Below are 16,469 nucleotides of genomic sequence, written 5' to 3'. Positions count from 1 at the left end.
CGCTTCTTGCCTCCTCAGCTCACGCCCTCTTCGTCGGCCTCTCGCCTGGGACACCTGAGCGATGTCTACCTCGACGAAGACGCCGAACTGGTGAGTGGGGGGGGGGCAGAAGGGCTCCTCCGGGCGGCCGTGGGTCCGGGTCTGAGGCGGAGTTCCCGACGGCTTGAACCAGGATTGTCCTTGTGTCCCCAGGAGATGGACGCCTCCGGGTCCCTTCCCAACGAGATCCCCCACAACGAGAAGCTCCTGTCCCTCAAGTACGAGGTGAGTCCGTGGGCCCTTTGCAGAGTCAAGCATTGGGGGCTGGGGGTGCGGGAGGGAGGGAGCCCCCCTGCCAGAGGGAACCCCCCTGCATGTGAGGCGGTGCCTTGGAGAGGCCCACCTGGTCTCTCGCTCCATCGAGGGCTTTTCTCTTTTGCTTCCTCTTTCGAGTCACGTCCTCCCCCCCACCCCCCCTTGCCGATTGCAGAGTTTGGACTACGACAACTGCGAGAACCAGCTCTTCCTGGAAGAGGAAAGGAGGAACCACACGGTGAGTCGAGCAGAGAGAGACCGGGAAGGGCACCGGGAGGGCAGGCTGTGGCCCACAGGCCCCTGGCCGCTGTGGGGGCCCTCTGGCCCCGGCGCCTTGAAAGGCACCGAAACCACCCAACTTGTTGCCTGCCCCTCGTTTTGGCCATGTCTGGTTTTTCCACGTGGTCAGGCATTGACAGCTCTGGGGCATAAAAGTTTTCCCGCTCCATTCTTTAAAAAACGGGCCTTGAGATTTTCACGGAGTGGAAGCTCGGCCTCTGCTGTCCCTCGGGGTCCCGCATGGGCTGGCTGGCTGGCCGGGAGGAGGGCCGGCCCTCTGGAGCGTGCTTCTTGCCCCACAGGCCTTCCGGACGGTGGAGATCCGGCGCTGGGTCATCTGTGCCCTGATTGGGATTTTCACGGGCCTCGTGGCCTGCTTCATCGACATCCTGGTGGAATGCCTGGCCGGGCTGAAGTACCACGTGGTGAAGGGAAGTATCCTTTGGTGGCGGCCACGGGACAGCCCTGTCGCCCAAGAAAGCGCCTCTGGGGAGCCAGGCCAGGCCAGGCAGGGCTCAAGGACCCCCTGCACAAGGGGCATTAGTTGAGGGGGCTGAACGAGTCCCCAGGAGACCCAGTGGATCCCAGGAGACCCTTTCTTCCTCCGAAACCTCCCGTCAGCGGGATCTCGCCCGTCTCCATGGGTCAGAGAGGGTCAGGGCTTGATATCGGCAGTCTGGCCAGAGTTGTTCGTCTGGCCCTGAGCAGTGCGGTTTGGGCAAGGTCCTCGACTGGGTTCCTTAACCCCCTCCCTCTCCAGATATCGACAAGTTCACGGAGACCGGAGGGCTGTCCTTCTCGCTGCTTCTCTGGGCCGCCCTCAACGCCGCCGTGGTCATGGTGGGCTCGGTGATTGTGGCCCTTGTGGAGGTGAGTCCTCCTCTCCCCGGGGTCTTCGCAGGCCCCGCTTCACAGGGGGTTCCTTCTTTCCCATGCCTGTCTCCGTGGCATTGATGTCTCCCTCCGTGGGGCCTCCGGCTGCTGCACCCGTTGAACAGCAGCAGGTGGGGCTGTAGCTCAGCGGCGGAGCCTCTGCTTGGCCTGCAGGAGGTCCCCGGTTCAGTCCCCGACTGCAGCATCCCAGTTAAAAGGACCAGGCAGGAGGGGAGGGGAAAGACCACCCCCCTGAGACTCCCCCTTGGAAGAAGCACTCTTGGTTGGTTTATCCGATTCCGTCGAAAGCAGCTGAAGTAGGTTTCCTCTGTCTTTGCAGCCGGTGGCTGCCGGGAGCGGGATCCCCCAGATAAAATGCTATCTCAATGGGGTGAAGATCCCCCACGTGGTCCGGTTGAAGGTAAGAGGCCGGTGTGTGTGTGTGTGTGTGTGCGTGTGTGCAGGGGGGTTGCACTGTGGTGTCCGCCTGTTGACCCCCCCGGTCGGCTCTCCTGCGGTCCAGCAGGCTGTGCCTCTCCTCCCCCAGGGCTGGTCCCCAAGGAGCAGAGCAGAACGTCGGCCAGAGGGAGCCAGTGAGAGCCCACGTGGTTAGAGCGGTCTGGAAGCACCAGATTCGAATCCCCTACTCTGCCACGGAAGCACACTGGAGGGCCAGTCGCGTGCCGTCAGCCCGGCCCGATGCAGAGGGTTGCTGTGAGGATAAAACAGAGGAGAGGAAGAAGGAAATGAAATAAACGGGACACGTTTTCTCTTGCAGACGCTGTTGGTCAAAGTCTGTGGAGTGATTCTCTCGGTGGTCGGAGGCCTGGCCGTGGGAAAGGTGAGGGGGAATGGCTTCTCTTCCCCTTCAGGCTGCCTCACCTGGAACCCCTCAGAGCTGCTCCTCGCCCTTCCCGGGTGGGTTCGGGGACGGGGCAGAGTCAGGCGTTCATCCCCCAAGCGACTCCTGGCTCCCAAGGGGACATTTGCCTTCCTCCAAATCGGGGGGAGACACCTACGGAGTCCTGACAGCGCATGTTAGGCGTGCCCATAAAACGGCTGCCATGAGCTGCCTCCATTTGCACGGTGAAGTTCCATGTGGGGCACCTGCCCCTAAAGGACTGTTTTCTAACAGCCAATCACAAGCCCTGCTGGGCGGAAGCCTCAGTTGGCCCCGCCCACTTAATTCTTGGGGGGCACCATGTTGGGGGGCCTGGGGGGGGGGACAGGTGCCCTAAATCCCCTTCTCTTTAGGAAGGACCAATGATTCACTCTGGGGCCGTCATTGCAGCTGGGATTTCTCAGGGAAGGTCGACGTCCTTGAAGAGGGACTTCAAGGTCAGTGGCTTCAGATTGGCCGTGAGGAAGGTGGGCTGGTGGAGCTGGGGTTTTTGACTCCCCCAGTCTGTGCTGGTTCTTGTCGGGGCAGGATCCTGCACGGGAGACGCTGGCCTTGCAGTGCAGCCTGGAGCTGTGACTTGGTGGGAGAGCCTGTGATGGGCACGCAGAAGGCTCCGGGTTCAATCCCCTGCAGCAGCTCCAGTTAAAAAGGACCAGGGGGGAGGGGAGAGGGAAGCCCTCGGCCTGAGACCAGGGAGAGCAGCTGCCAGTCTGAGCAGACAATACTCCAGGCTGCCTTTAATTGACTTGGACGATTGATTCCTGCAGTTTTATGGCCGTGTTTATTGCCCTGCATTGTTTTAGAGTTTGCTTTATGGCTGTTTGGTCTGTGTGGTTTTAATGTAGCATTTGGAATTTTCTTTGTCAATCTGCCAGTTTTGGTTGAGTGGGCAGAAAACCCCCCAACCAGGAAACCCACCCAGTCAGGGCTTGGCTTACTTTTCCAGATCTTTGAGTATTTCCGGAGAGACACGGAGAAAAGGGATTTCGTCTCGGCCGGAGCCGCAGCAGGGGTCTCGGCTGCCTTTGGAGCCCCCGTCGGTAAAGACACCCCCGATCTCTGCCTCCCCCAGATGGGGCTTTTCCTGGCAGAGCTGCCCCACGGTTACCCCCTCGGGCGTGGGGGGCAGAGACCAGTGGGGGGCTTTGGGCCTCTCCCCGAGCTCTCTCCTCCCTCGCTCTGGCCTTCCTCACCAGCCCCTTCTCTTGGCCAGGCGGCGTCTTGTTCAGCTTGGAGGAAGGTGCGTCCTTTTGGAACCAGTTCCTGACCTGGCGGATTGTGAGTCTGAGGGACCCATTGCCGGATCCTTCCGTGGAGGGTGGGGAGAGGGGAACAACACCCCCCCCGCCCCGGCTGGCCCGGCCCCTGAAGGCTTCCCTGCCTGCCTCCCTCCCTCCTTGCAGTTCTTCGCCTCCATGATCTCCACCTTCACCTTGAACTCCATCCTGAGCATTTACCACGGGAACCCCTGGGACCTCTCCAGTCCAGGGCTCATCAATTTCGGGCGCTTTGACACCGAGGTAAAATCCTCACCTCCATATGGTTCCCATTGGCTGGGGGGAGGACCAAGAATGGGCCAGAGAATCTCCTTTGGCAAAATTGCAACTCACCTTCCTTCCTTCCTTCCTTCCTTCCTTCCTTCCTTCCTTCCTTCCTTCCTTCCTTCCTTCCTTCCTTCCTTCCTTCCTTCCTTCCTTCCTTCCTTCCTTCCTTCCTTCCTTCCTTCCTTCCTTCCTTCCTTCCTTCCTTCCTTCCTTCCCTGTCTCCCTCTTTCTCTTTTGCTTTCACAGAAAGTGGGCTACACGATCCAAGAAATCCCGATCTTCATCTTTATGGGAGTGGTGGGTAAGGACTCGGCAGCCTTGCCCCTGCCTTGGGGAGACCTCCTGCCCTTGGCCCGTCTCTCCCCTCCTGGTGGGCGAGCAGCGACTCCCCCCCCCCTCCAGCTCCAGCTCCTCCCTTTCTCCCGGTTGCAGGCGGGATTCTCGGGGCCACCTTCAACGCCTTGAACTACTGGCTGACCATGTTCCGGATCAGGTGAGAGGGGGGGGGGTCACTGGGACAGAGTGGGGGGGGGGTCCTTACGCCTCCACCCCAACAGAGTTCAGGAGCCATCCCTCTGCAAACAGCTGGAGCTCAGCGCTCCCCCACACACACACACATATGCCCCCCCCCTGCTTTGTCGCCGTCTGGGGAGCAGCCAGGAGGCCCCCTCTGACCCGGCAGCGGGGGGCGGGGGGTGTTTGTGTGTGCCCGGCAGGTACATCCACCGGCCCTGCCTGCAGGTCCTGGAGGCCATGCTGGTGGGGGCCGTGACGGCGGCCGTGGGGTTCGTGATGATCTACAGCTCCCAGGACTGCCAGCCCCTCCAGGGCAACCGGGTGACCTACCCGCTGCAGGTGAGGAGGAGACAGCCCCCCCCCTCCCCTGTGTGCTCGGCTCATTGTCCGGCGGGCCCTCCGCTTTCTGCCCCCCGTGGGTTGCTTCCTCCCCCCTCCTTGCTATTCTCTTCCTTCCAGCTCTTCTGTGCTGACGGCGAATACAACTCGATGGCCACGGCCTTCTTCAACACGCCCGAGAAAAGCGTGGTCAGCCTCTTCCACGACCCTCCAGGTCAGCCACGGACGGGGGTTGTGCGGCTCGAGAGAAGCGTCCCCCCCACCCCACCCCCCACCCCAGTGGCTCTGTGTTTCCTGCGCCTGGGAGGCACCCTGGGCCGGATCCTGCCCCTTCCGTGGCTTATGAGCACAGAGGGACGGTGGAGGCTGAGCCTCTGCTTGGGCACCTGCCAGGGGGAGCGTGTTTCCCTCTGCCCACACCAACCCTAAATGGACCCAAAATTTTTGGGGAGCCCGAAAGGTTCCCCCCTCCTTTTTATTCCGGGCAGAGCTTCCAATTGCTGTGGAGGCTTCCCCCCAAAACCGCCGTCCATCTCCGAGGCTTCCTGCCCCTGGGCCTTGCGGACACAGGTCCCACGCGTGGGAGAGGGTAGGGGGGAGGAGGACTTTGTGGCCGATCCGGGGCTGTTGACGCTCTTTCCCCTTTGCCAGGGACCTACAACCCCATGACCTTGGGCATGTTCACCTTGGTGTATTTCTTCCTGGCCTGCTGGACCTACGGGCTGACGGTCTCCGCGGGGGTCTTCATCCCCTCCCTGCTGATCGGGGCTGCCTGGGGCCGCCTCTTTGGCATCTCCCTGTCCTACATCACCAGCGGCTGGGTAGGCGCTCTGCGGTGGGGCTGGGATCCCACTCAGGGGGGTGGCAGGAGGAACCAACTCCAGGAGGGGGGGGAGGACAAGGTTCATACCACTGGGCTCTGCCTGGCTGTGGGCTGGAAGTCAAAACCCTCCCCAAAAAACTTTGGCTGTTCCACAGCTGGTCCTTTGAGGGCAGGGTGGGGATGCCCTCCCCCTTTTAGCTGTGGATTTCCCCCACTCCCCTACAAGGAGCCAGCTGCTTGGGCTAGTCACAGTCCTGTTAGAGCAGTTCTCTCTCAGTCCCACCTCCCTCACAAGGTGGTTACTGTGGGGAGAGGAAGGGCAGGAAATTGGGGGCTCCTTTGGGCATTGAAAAGTGGGGGATAGAAACGAGCTCTTCTTCTCTGCCGGACTTCTAGATCTGGGCTGACCCGGGGAAATACGCTTTGATGGGAGCTGCGGCCCAGCTGGGTGAGCCACTCGGGGGCACGCAGGGAGGGAAGGAGGGAGGGCCGTTCCTTCCAGGAAGGGAGAGCGAAGGTGGGGGGGCGGCCTCCAGCTCGAAGGTTGTCCGTGGGGGAGGGCCTCCCTCCTGCTTCCCCCCCCCTGCTCCTGGGGCATCTTCCGTGGGCTGAGCGGGGATTGGCTGCCTCTCCCAGGGGGCATCGTGCGCATGACCCTGAGCCTGACGGTCATCATGATGGAGGCAACTGGCAACGTGACCTACGGCTTCCCCATCATGCTCATCCTCATGACGGCCAAGATCGTGGGGGACTTCTTCGTCGAGGTAGGGGGCCTGGGGGTGGAGGGGTCACCTCTGCTCAGGCGGCCCGAATCGGAGCCAAGTTGGCTGGCCTGTCTCCCCCCCCCCCCCCCACAGGAGGAGGCTGCTGCTCTTGAAAGCCCCTCTTTCCGCTGCCCCCCCCCCCCGAGATCCTGGCTGCGAGGAGCTTGGGCCTCCTGCCCCGTCTCCCTCCCCCGGCTGAGATGGCATCCTTGCCCCCCTTCTTCTCCCCCCCCCCCCCAGGGCCTGTACGACATGCACATCCAGCTGCAGAGCGTCCCCTTCCTGCACTGGGAGGCCCCCGTCACCTCACACTCCCTCATCGCCAGGTAAGCTGGAACCGGCCGCCTGCCGTGGGCTGAAGGGTCCAGGGGTGGGGGGGTATGGGGGGGGTGTGGAGGAGAGACGGGTTCAGACGGCAGCAGGAAGATCTCTCCCCGCAGCGTTGCCAATTGTGTGAGGCTGCTCTGTGTTCTGCAGAGGGAGGGGATTTGGGCATCCTTCTTCGCCTTGGGTCTTTTTTGCCCTGTTCTGACCTGGGTGCGCCTTCCCCCTCCCCAGGGAGGTGATGAGCACGCCCGTCACGTGCCTGCGCCAGGTGGAGAAGGTGGGCACCATCGTGGACATCCTCAGCGACCCCTCCTCCAACCACAACGGCTTCCCGGTGGTGGAGAGCGTCCCTGGCGGCTCACAGGTGGGCAGGGCGTGGCACTCTCCGCGGGGGAGGGGGGGCTCGGGTTTGAGCCCCGCCCAGTCACTCTGGCCACGCCCTTTCGGGTTCAGAGCCCCTCCCTGCACCTCTGGAGGGCGGGAGACCTCACAGATGGTGACGAAGAAGAGGAGATGATGTTGGAGCTAGAATTCCCCCAAGACCAAGACGACAGAGCATCTCTCGTCTAAGCCCTGTAGATATTGTCCCTCCCAGATCTCACAAGGATGTCCGATATTCAGCGGTGCTCTTTCAAGCCGTCTCCTTGGCCCTGTGAGGGCTGGAGTCCACCTCTCCCTCCCAGTTTTTGTGCTAGGGGCCTGGCCCCATGTCCGCCACGCCTGCCCCTTCGGTGTTTGCATTTCTCAGGCTTTCTCCTCACTGGGCCCAGGAGGGAGATGCTCCTGCCATGTGAATCCTCTCTCTTTCAGACTCTGGGACTGCGAGGGCTGATCCTGCGCTCCCAGCTGATCGTGCTGCTGAAGCATAAGGTAAGATTCCCTCCTGGGTGCGGATCCTGGCCTCCCCCTCTGGGCGGAAGAAGAAGGCCATGGCACCCTCAGCAGCTTGTGCCCCCTTGAAGCTCTCTCTCTGCTCTGCCTGGTTTGACCAAGCTGGCCTCTGTGGTAGGGCCACACCGACCTTCGGGCAGTGGGGATTTCGGAGGGCGGGGCTTGGGGCGTGGCAGTGTGTGTGGACACCTCCCCCCTTTGTCCCATCCTGTCTATGGGGCAGGAGACCCCGGCCGGGGGCTGGCAGCTTCCCATCTCAGCCTCTCCTGGGGCCAATATCGGTTGCTGTCGTGCCATTAAAATTTGGGACCTCTTGACTTGGCTTAAAATTGCCTGCACCCCATTTTATGCCACTAATTTCACCCCCAAAAAACATAGTTGCCTGTTCTCAGGGCCTCCGCTGAAAGAGCAGCACAGCTGAGTGCTCTGAAATGGGTTCTGGCCCGAAATAGCACCCGAATCCTGCAGGCTGGACGGCAGCTGAAAAGGTCCTGCCGCCCTGCTCTGTCCCTCGGAACGGAGGAAACGGGGCCTTTCCGTTCCATCTTACGGCTTTAAAGCTTATTTCACGGGGGGTCATTTCTGTTTTTGTATTTTATTCCATTTTTGTGCTTTATTTTTTGAGTTTTTACCTTTTCTGTGATCCGCCCTGAGTCTCAGGAGAAAGGGCGGAGAACAAATGCAGAGCCTGTTCCTGAGAATGGGCTTTGAAAGGGCCCCCCTGGCCCCGCCCCTGCCGCTTAAGGGGGCCTGGGGCCCCTCGGACTCTGCAGCAGCTCCCAGCCGCATCAAGGGGCCCCAGAGGGGGCTGGGCAGCTCCTCAGCAGGCCAGAAACAGAGCTCCTTAGCAGAGCAGGATGGCACCAAGCCTGTTAGGAGGGCTCGTTAGGGGCCCAGAGGGCGCTCGTTAGGGGCCCAGAGGGCGCTCGTTAAGAGCCTGGAGGCCTCGCCCCCTCCACCCCCCACCCCCTTTTGCCCAGGGGTTCTCCCCCCCCTCCCCAGACCTGCTGCTGGCTCTGGCACGAGGCGCACCTGAGGGCCAGGTGTCTGGCGTTCAGGGCCGGAGGGTGGGAGGTGTAGGGGCAGGGCCAGTAACCGCACCCCGAGTGGCCCTATTCCAACTCAGACAGCCGGACGCATTCCAGCCCCCAGGCTGTTTCACAAATATGGACAAGGATAACAACTCCAGCCTGTTCTCTTATTATTTATTAAAACATTCATAATTCATATATTCGTGGCTGAAGGCAGACACACCTGACGGAGGCTTAAAGAGTTTGTTGATGACTCAAATTCTGTGGGATGAACCCAGGCCGACGACGGTCACTCATCTGATTAGGACTTCTCCCCCTCCCTCCCACCCGCTTTGGAGCTTGCCAGGGGTGTCGGGAGGGGGGGGTATTCCTGTGTGAGCCCCCCCTGAGGGCCGCTCCCCCTTCCTGCCGGCAGGTCTTTGTGGAGCGCACCAGCCTCTCCCTGGTGCACCGCCGCCTGAAGCTGAAGGACTTCCGGGACGCCTACCCCCGCTTCCCCCCCATCCAGTCCATCCACGTCTCTCAGGACGAGCGGGAGTGCATGATGGACCTCACCGAATTCATGAACCCCTCGCCCTACACGGTGCCGCAGGTGGGTGGGTGGGCACCCACATGCCGGGGCAGGGCATGGCTCCAAGGGGGGAGGCTGTCTTTGCGGGGAGCCCCTTTGCCCACCAGCCCTCTTCTGTGTCCCCAGGAGGCCTCCCTCCCTCGCGTCTTCAAGCTCTTCCGAGCCCTGGGCTTGCGCCACTTGGTGGTGGTGGACAATCGTAACCAGGTGAGTGGAGGTGGGGAGGGGGCTTCCTCACCCCGCCAAGGGCTGAGACGGCTTGAGAACCAGCGTGGCGGTTAAGAGCAGCAGCCTCAGATCCGGAGAGCCGAGTTGAATCCTTCCCTTCTCTTCCACATGACCTTGGGCCAGTCACGGTTCTCTTAGAGCTGTTCTCGCACGGCAGTTCTGGCAGAGCTCTCTCAGCCCCACTTTCCTCACAGGGTGTCTGTAGAGGAGATAGGAAGGGATTGCAATTGGGAGCTGCTTAGTGAAAAGGGGTACAAAAAAAAACCCCAGCTCTTTTTATGTGATTTCGTTCATTTCTACCCTGCCTCATCTATACTCTCGGTGAGTGGTCTGAGGTCATGCAGCGAGGCTTCAAGGCAGGGTGGGGGAGAACAGGGCGACGTCCCTTGGGGGACCCAGCCAGGGGGCAGCACCCCAGTGCAATTTTTCATTTAAAGCAGGAGGAGTACCCCTCGTGCTGTGGCACCAGCCTGGTCAAGGACTTTGTTTTCCTCTTTGGCTGCAGGAGATGCGCACCCTGAGGAGGGTGGGGGCCAAGGAGGGCGGCTCCCGAGGGCCACCTCTGACCTCGTGCTCCTCTCCCTCCCTGCAGGTGGTCGGACTGGTCACCAGGAAGGATCTGGCCCGCTACCGCATGGGGAAGGAGGGCCTGGAGGAATTGGCGCTGGCCCAGACATGACCGCCCCGACACCGAAGGCTGCACTGCGCAGAGGGTCCCTCTACGGCCCAGCCCTGCCGCTCGCAGGAGGCTGCCGTGGGGGACGCGGACTCGGGGGGCCTGCCTGTGGCGCCCCACTGCGTGACCCCCACCTGCCCCACAGGCCCTGGGCTCTTCCGCCCCCACCTCCCTTCCCCTCCCCTCCCCTCCTCCCACGCTCTCCCTATGGGATCAAGTAGGGGGCAAGTTTCCAGGCGGAGTCACCCCCCTCCAGGCATCTTTTCCGGCTCCCGCGGACGGTGCCTTCCTTCCTTCCCTCCGCTCTCCTGAGGCCTGGGGCTGGCCCCAAACTGACCCAGCCTGGAAAATACGGGCTGGGATTTCCTACGGTGTCTCATGGCTGTGGGTCAGGATGGATTGGCCCCGTTTGGTAACTGTGCCCCCCCCTTCCCCTCTTTACCCCAAAGCCACACAGGGCTGGATCAGGGCCGACCCCCACTCTGGGGGCTGGTGGGGAAGAAAAGAGTGTCCTCGTGGCATTAATGGCGAGCTACATAACAGGGGCGGGGCGGGGCGGGACTTCCTGCTTTCCTCGATTGCCAGCAGGCAGCAGGTTCCTTTGGCCTCCCTCCGGCGTTGGCGCTGGGGTTGCCCGCTTGCCGAGAGGGAGGGTCCGGTCCCATCTCAGCCTTTGGGGCAGTGGGGTGGGCGGCTTTCCCCCCTCGGAGTCCCTGTCCCCAAGAGCGCTTCCTCAGATGCTGAAGTTGAAGGACCTTAGCAGCTCAGCTGAGAGGAGTGGAGCAGAGGAAAGCAGGCAGGCTTGAGGGAGGGGGAGAGGGGCCCCCTCCCCACTGGACTGGTCATCTTGGCTGGCGGCCACTCCCAGCCTCCCTGGGGCCCTTGGTTAGGGGCTGTCTGCCCCCTGGACGACACTTCTCACCACTGGCAAGGGGATAACCCTCTTTTTTGTGCTGGAATAAAAGGCTATTTATACTTTTTGTTGGTTTCCTTCTGTGCTTGGTGGGGCAGTGAAAGGGGTGGTTCTGCCATGGGCTGGGATGCCCCCCCGACCCCAATGAAAGCCCTCCCGAATTGCGGTGTGGGGTTTAGGGGGGGGCTTGGCTGGTGAACTGAAGGGAGGCCCTGGCTTCAAGTTGGAAGAGTTGACTCTGCATTGTTTTCTAAATAAATAACTTCTGCAGAAGAGCAGCCCAGATTCTGTGCTGAGGCTGGCAGCACTGAGCTTGGGGCTTTCTGGGGTTCCTGAAACCAACGGGAGGATCCGGAGGCCCCCATCCTTGTGCCGTCTGCATTTTGTTTTGTGACCCAACATTCTGCCCACTGGGGACCCACAGCAGCTTTACGTCATCCTCCTCTCCTTTCTCCTAACAACCACCCTGTGAGGTAGGCAGGGACACCAGTGTGTCGATTGGCCAAGGCCTCCCAGCAAGCTTCCAATGCAGGGCAGGGGAATCGAACCTGGGTGTCCAATCCAACCGTCTAATCCCCACACCTAAAATATTTTGCAAGCCCCGGCAGCTTCCCCTGGTGGAAAAGGGACCCCCCACTCTGGGTTGGGAGATACCTGGAGATTTGGGGTGGGTGGGCTTTGGAGACAGACTCCCACACGAAGACTTGAGAGCACCCCCTTTCTCCCCTTTCTGTTGTCTGAAGATCCACTGGGATTCCGGGTGACGAGCAACCTCTCCCCTGTGGAATGAGCAGAGCCCAGCAAGGTTTCCGCTCAGGGTCCGGCCCCCTGGACCTCTCCCTTTGGGGCTGGGGAAGGCTGGCCAGTCCTGAAGGGCAGAGCAGGAGCAGGGCTGGGGGTTCTCCCGGTGCTGTTTGGGCCTGACGTTGCTTAGCGACCGGCCCTACTATGACCTGGCCGGGGGCCTGGGCAGCCTTGGGTGGGCAGCACCCTGGAGAGGCCGGTGCTGGCCCGGGAGAGATGGCCAGCGGAGGGTGAGCCCCCAGAGGGCAACCGGAGGCCTCCCGGGGGGTGGGGGGCATGAGGGCTGCCTACGGGGCTCTGGTGTTCAGCCTGCTGTTCTTCCAGAAGGACCCCGATGGGGAGCTGCCCCTGCACCAGCAGCCCTGGCCCGACGGGCTCTGTCGGGAGCCGAGCGGCCTCCGGCGCTTCCAGAGCACCTTCTCCTGGCAGCCGGTCTTCTGCTGGGTGGCCGAGTCCCCCTGGGGGTCCTGCTTGGCGGGAGCGGCCACGCTGCTCTTCTGGGTACTCCTGGAAGCCTGGGCCGCCTCCTGCCTGGCCACTCTGCAGGCGACGCCGACGACACCGGCCTGCTCGGTAAGGGCCCGGTCCGACTCTTGCAGCCGGGCCAGAACTGCCCTGGGCCTGCGTCCTGCAGGAAATCTCCCACACTGGGTGGCCCCCGAATCGTTGCCTTTTGCCCTTTGCTAACTTGGGGCTCTCTGAGTCTCCACGAGGATGACGTTAACCGTCCCGCGCCGCAGAAATGAGAGATCCACCTCCCCTGACGGATGCATTTCAATCTCCCCACAGGAGACAGAGACGGCGAGCGAGGCAGACCTCGAAAGGCCCCGGAGGGAAAGTACGTGTCTTCCAAAGGGTCCTTCACTGTCTCCCGAACACTTCTGCTCCGGTTCTTTCTGGCCGTTCCAGACTCCCAAAATCTGGTTTCTGAGCACTCCACATTGCTGACCGATGCAGATGGGGGTCCGTGTGCCTCTGTCTACAGCAGCGGTAGACAACCTGTGGTCCTCCAGATGTTCATGGACTACAATTCCCATGAGCCCCAGGGGCTCATGGGAATTGTAGTCCATGAACATCTGGAGGACCACAGGTTGACTACCCCTGGTGTACAGGACCAGCGAAGAGCCAGAGTCCAGGAGCGCCTGAAAGACTAACCAAATTTGTGGCCGGGTGGAGCTTTCGGGAGTGCCAGCTCCCTTCTCCCACGTGTCTTCTCCTGGAGAAGAGGGTTGTGACTCCCTTGCCCACATTTTGACAGTCTCCACGGGGCTCCCGGATAGGCTCTCTCCCGCCGCGCTGAGTGTCCCAACTCGCTCTGTGTAATCCGCCTCAGATCGTGTCGATAAAGGCGGGCTAGAAATACGCTCCACCTGACTTGGGGCTCTCTGTTCCTCCCCTAGGCTCTCTCTGTCTCTGGGGACAGCCGTCCACGTCAGGTTTCCAAAGGTAGGCTCTGAATGCTTTTCGGCCGGTCTCCTGATAACCGTTCCCTCCTGGGAAATGCCGGCAGACCGCCTGCGGGCTGCTCCCCCAACCCCACCCCCTAGACTAGCCGTGCAAGAGGGTCTCTGAAATGCATTTATTTCCTGCAGTTATGGCCCACCTTCGGAGAGGGCCAGGCGTTCTGCTGTGACGTTTGGAGGCCCGGGAGAGAGGCGCTGGGAAAAGGTTTCCTACGCAGAGTCCAGGAGACGTGGATCTTCTTCGTCGAGCACCCAACGCAGACTCCAAGAGCTGTCGTCTTCCTCCTCCTCCTCCTCCTCTTCCTCCTCCTCGTCCTCTTCTGCGTCTTCCTCCTCTTTCTGCCTGCCGCGTTTGAAGAAGCTGGACTTCCTCTGTGCTTCTGGAGACTCTTCTTCGGCCAAATGTTCTCTGGAGAGCCTCATGGCCTGGGCCTGTGGCGCCCGATCCCGCTCCAGTGGCTCAGGGGGTGGAAGCTCCGACTACCGCTCCACACCCCACGAGGAGGAGGAGGAGGAGGAGGGGGAAGGCTTTGGCTCGCCAGCCCCGAAGGCACCTCTGCTGCTCGTGGAGAAGTGCTCGGGAACAGAAAGCGCGCCCCTTTCCTTGCCCCCGAGAGAGGTCCAGACGCAGACCTCCTTTGCGAGGATAGACGTCATCCAGAGCTCGCCTGATGGCAAAAAGCAACGCATCATCCTCGTGGAGAAGTCCCTGCAGGTCCAGATGGAAGCCATGCATTTCCCGGGCCCGCCCCAGCTTCCTGTCCCCAAACTGGTCCTCCCAGATGACGCGGGGAAGAGGGGGAGGCCGGCCATCCTCTCCTTGTTGGCCCTGACATCTCTCCAGGACGCCGACCAGACCCGGAAGCGGAAGCGCGTGACGTCTCTGTGCAGAATTCTGGGCTCCTTGGAGGAGGCCGTCCGGACGGGCTCTGCTCAGGGCAGGGAACGTCCCCGGCGGAAGGCCCCCTCTGCTGGGGCCGTGTTCCTGGAGGGGATTCAGCGAGTCCCGTCGGTCTCGGAGCAAGTGGACGCAGACACCAAGGACTTCCTGGAATTCCACGTCAAGAAGAAAATGGTCCAGTGGAAATGTGGGCTGCCCAGTGTGGTCGCCAAGTCTGTGGCGGCGTTCCAGCCACGGTCCGGCCTGGAGCGAGAGAAGCCAGAGGGCGAGAGCCGAGCGGCCAGAGGGACCCTCACGGTGGCATCCAGGAGGCGCGTGAGTCTGGCCTTCCGGCACTCCTCGCACCCACTGGCGCTCCGCGTCTCCCGCCACGTGGCGGTGGGCCTCCACGCCTCAGCGGGGCCCAAGGAGAACTCGATTCTCCGCTTCCTCCGCTCCTGGGAGCCGGGAGAGCTGCGCCAGCTGGCCTTCCACGGGGCCGTGAAGGGGCTGGAGATCAAAATGGGGGCCTTGCCGGGAACGGTTGAGGATTCCTCCCGGCAGCTCTGGGGGCTCTCCCAGCCCGCTCTTCCCAAGGTGATCCGCTCCGGGAACAAGATCCCGAAGGCCAAGCACCCGCTGCTGCCGTTCCTCGCCCAGGAGACCGTCTGCATTCTGGACCTGAACGTCCGGCGCAAATGGCTCGCCTACGCCGGCCATTTCGCGATCGTCTACACGAGGCTGGCGGCCACCGTCACGACCTCCGTCAGGACCCCCGCCACGACTGCCGTGCCCCCTCGGCCCCGCGAGGCCGAAGAGGGGGCCAGGGAGCGGATGGCACAGGGCTTGCTCAGCCTCTGGAGGCAAATTTTCATAGCGGGCCTCTCGTACCGCGGCCGGACCCCCAGGCTCCCGCTCCCCCAGCTGCCAGGCTCCCCGTCTCGCGGGGCCGGAGAACCGCCAGCAGTGCCCTCCCAAGGCGGCCCCTCGAAGGAACCGGCTGCTGCCCCCGGGCCCCCGGAGCGGCCGCCGCTTGAAAAAGGGCACGGGGATAGTCAGGGGGACTCAGCGTCCGTGCGAGGCCCCAGCCGGAGGGCTCTCCTGCCCTTCTTTGAGCGGCCGGACCCCCAAAGCGCGGCGGGCAGGAAAGCCATGAAGCTCCGGGCAGAGGCCTCCATTATCCGGACCAGCATCCTCCTGGAGCTGGAGCTGAAGAAGGAGAAGCTGAACCTGCACCTGAAGAAGAAGATGCGCACCCACCTCCAGCCGCTGCAGGGAGCCGGCCTGGAGATCACCGTGGAGCCGCGGAGGAGGAGGGCCAGGGCCTCGCCCATCCCGCGGCAGGCCTCCGCCAGCCCCCGGCCCCCGGGGAGGCCTCGCCGGTCCTTCTGCTACGTCTGCATGCCGTCCGACGAGAGCGGCACCGAGCTCAAGACCGTCTGCTGGTCCCTGCCCAGGTGGATCCTGGAAATGAACGGGTACCGCTCGCCCGAGGTGGCCCGCCTGGCCCGCAAGCCCAGGACCCCGCAGCCCGCTCAGAAGTGAGGGAGGGAGGGAGCCGTCTGGAAAGCCTGCAGACTCGGGGAACCGTTCCCAGGAAACTTCTTAAGTTGCAAGGTGGGTGGGTGGGCTTAAGGGGGGGACTATTAAAGATATTGCCTGGGAACCATTCTCATGGGCTGCTCCTTCCGCAGAGCCTTTGGCCAGCTGTGCCCTGAAACATCTGCACAAGGCCAGAGGGTGGCTCTGCACAACCCACCTGCAGCCAGCCGGGTGATGACCCCCTGACCTTTTCCCGGGGGAGCAGGGGGCGGGGGTGCGTTGCCTACTTCAGCCCCCAGGAAATGAGGTTGCCAGCTGGCCTGGAGGAAAATGCCCGGACCCCTGAAAAGAGGCCTGGTGCATGGCCAGCCAAGAGGCCCGGCCAAAGGGGCAGGGGGGTTTGGGGCTGCAGGAGGGCAGCTGTGCGGGTCTGGGGCGCCAGAGCTCCCTTTGGAGTGTGCACACACAGAAAATGGTCCTTATACCTGGGAGGTAACGTTGGTCTCGTTCTCCAGGCTTGTTGGCATCCCGCCACAGGCAGCAGCAGCAGCAGCAGCGAGCTCCACTTTCGCTTTTACTTTGTCGGGGTCTTTAAATCCGCATCTCTTTGCAAGCTTCCCGGCGCTGCCCGTGCAGGGGGACCAGGGGGCGGGGCTAGGGCAAAGGGGGGAGGACGCACCCCCCTCCCCTCCCCGGGGCGCGCAGTTACCCCCCGGTTGCTCCGCATTTCTACCCGGGGCAATCAGCGCCAGTAGAAGCGCATGCGCGTTTGGGCAGCGAGGGCGCCGGAGCCGGCGAGAGCAGTCTGCG

The 16,469-nt window shown here is 62.4% G+C and overlaps 2 protein-coding genes and 1 long non-coding RNA gene across 5 annotated transcripts in view; 2 read left to right on the top strand and 1 right to left on the bottom strand.

Moving 5' to 3' along the window:
• Positions 1-11,032, top strand: part of CLCN7 (chloride voltage-gated channel 7) — a 13,364-nt gene extending 2,332 nt beyond the window's left edge. Inside the window, exons 2-25 of one of the 3 annotated variants that reach the window (XM_077316864.1) lie at positions 19-90; positions 193-264; positions 470-532; positions 876-1,008; positions 1,334-1,443; positions 1,787-1,867; positions 2,225-2,287; positions 2,701-2,784; positions 3,294-3,387; positions 3,561-3,625; positions 3,751-3,867; positions 4,138-4,192; positions 4,324-4,384; positions 4,608-4,746; positions 4,867-4,960; positions 5,398-5,567; positions 5,966-6,017; positions 6,206-6,333; positions 6,574-6,659; positions 6,892-7,024; positions 7,471-7,530; positions 8,998-9,174; positions 9,280-9,360; positions 9,974-11,032. In XM_077316864.1, the coding sequence (XP_077172979.1) occupies positions 19-90; positions 193-264; positions 470-532; positions 876-1,008; positions 1,334-1,443; positions 1,787-1,867; positions 2,225-2,287; positions 2,701-2,784; positions 3,294-3,387; positions 3,561-3,625; positions 3,751-3,867; positions 4,138-4,192; positions 4,324-4,384; positions 4,608-4,746; positions 4,867-4,960; positions 5,398-5,567; positions 5,966-6,017; positions 6,206-6,333; positions 6,574-6,659; positions 6,892-7,024; positions 7,471-7,530; positions 8,998-9,174; positions 9,280-9,360; positions 9,974-10,060 (2,277 nt within the window). In that variant the 3' untranslated portion in view covers positions 10,061-11,032. Of the gene's footprint in view, positions 1-18; positions 91-192; positions 265-469; positions 533-875; positions 1,009-1,333; positions 1,444-1,786; positions 1,868-2,224; positions 2,288-2,700; positions 2,785-3,293; positions 3,388-3,560; positions 3,626-3,750; positions 3,868-4,137; positions 4,193-4,323; positions 4,385-4,607; positions 4,747-4,866; positions 4,961-5,397; positions 5,568-5,965; positions 6,018-6,205; positions 6,334-6,573; positions 6,660-6,891; positions 7,025-7,470; positions 7,531-8,997; positions 9,436-9,973 lie in introns of those variants that run through there. The other 2 variants (XM_077316862.1, XM_077316863.1) reach the window with 2 other exon arrangements.
• On the bottom strand, positions 8,740-16,469 carry LOC143827369 (uncharacterized). Its single transcript, XR_013227277.1, has 2 exons — positions 16,145-16,469; positions 8,740-9,580 (listed from the first exon to the last, which is right to left on the bottom strand). It is a non-coding gene; the product is annotated as an uncharacterized LOC143827369 (long non-coding RNA).
• Positions 11,878-15,754, top strand: LOC143827361 (uncharacterized). Its single transcript, XM_077316861.1, has 4 exons — positions 11,878-12,347; positions 12,564-12,612; positions 13,175-13,220; positions 13,367-15,754. The coding sequence occupies exons 1-4, from the start codon at positions 12,051-12,053 to the stop codon at positions 15,660-15,662; spliced, it is 2,688 nt and encodes an 895-aa protein (XP_077172976.1). The 5' UTR covers positions 11,878-12,050; the 3' UTR covers positions 15,663-15,754.

Source organism: Paroedura picta, chromosome 17 (assembly GCF_049243985.1).
Source record: "Paroedura picta isolate Pp20150507F chromosome 17, Ppicta_v3.0, whole genome shotgun sequence".
Taxonomy (NCBI): Eukaryota; Metazoa; Chordata; class Lepidosauria; order Squamata; family Gekkonidae; genus Paroedura; species Paroedura picta.
The sequence above is the reverse complement of the archived record's forward strand: the minus strand, read 5'-3'. Positions and strand labels throughout refer to the sequence as shown.

What these genes read in the sequence shown, in the direction of transcription:
- LOC143827361 (XM_077316861.1), top strand. Translation starts at nt 12,051, where the DNA reads ATGAGGGCTGCCTACGGGGCTCTGGTGTTCAGCCTGCTGTTCTTCCAG. An exon ending in CGAAAGGCCCCGGAGGGAAA is followed by an intron (nt 12,613 to 13,174) that starts GTACGTGTCTTC and finishes TTCCTCCCCTAG; the next exon opens with GCTCTCTCTGTCTCTGGGGA. An exon ending in TCCACGTCAGGTTTCCAAAG is followed by an intron (nt 13,221 to 13,366) that starts GTAGGCTCTGAA and finishes TATTTCCTGCAG; the next exon opens with TTATGGCCCACCTTCGGAGA.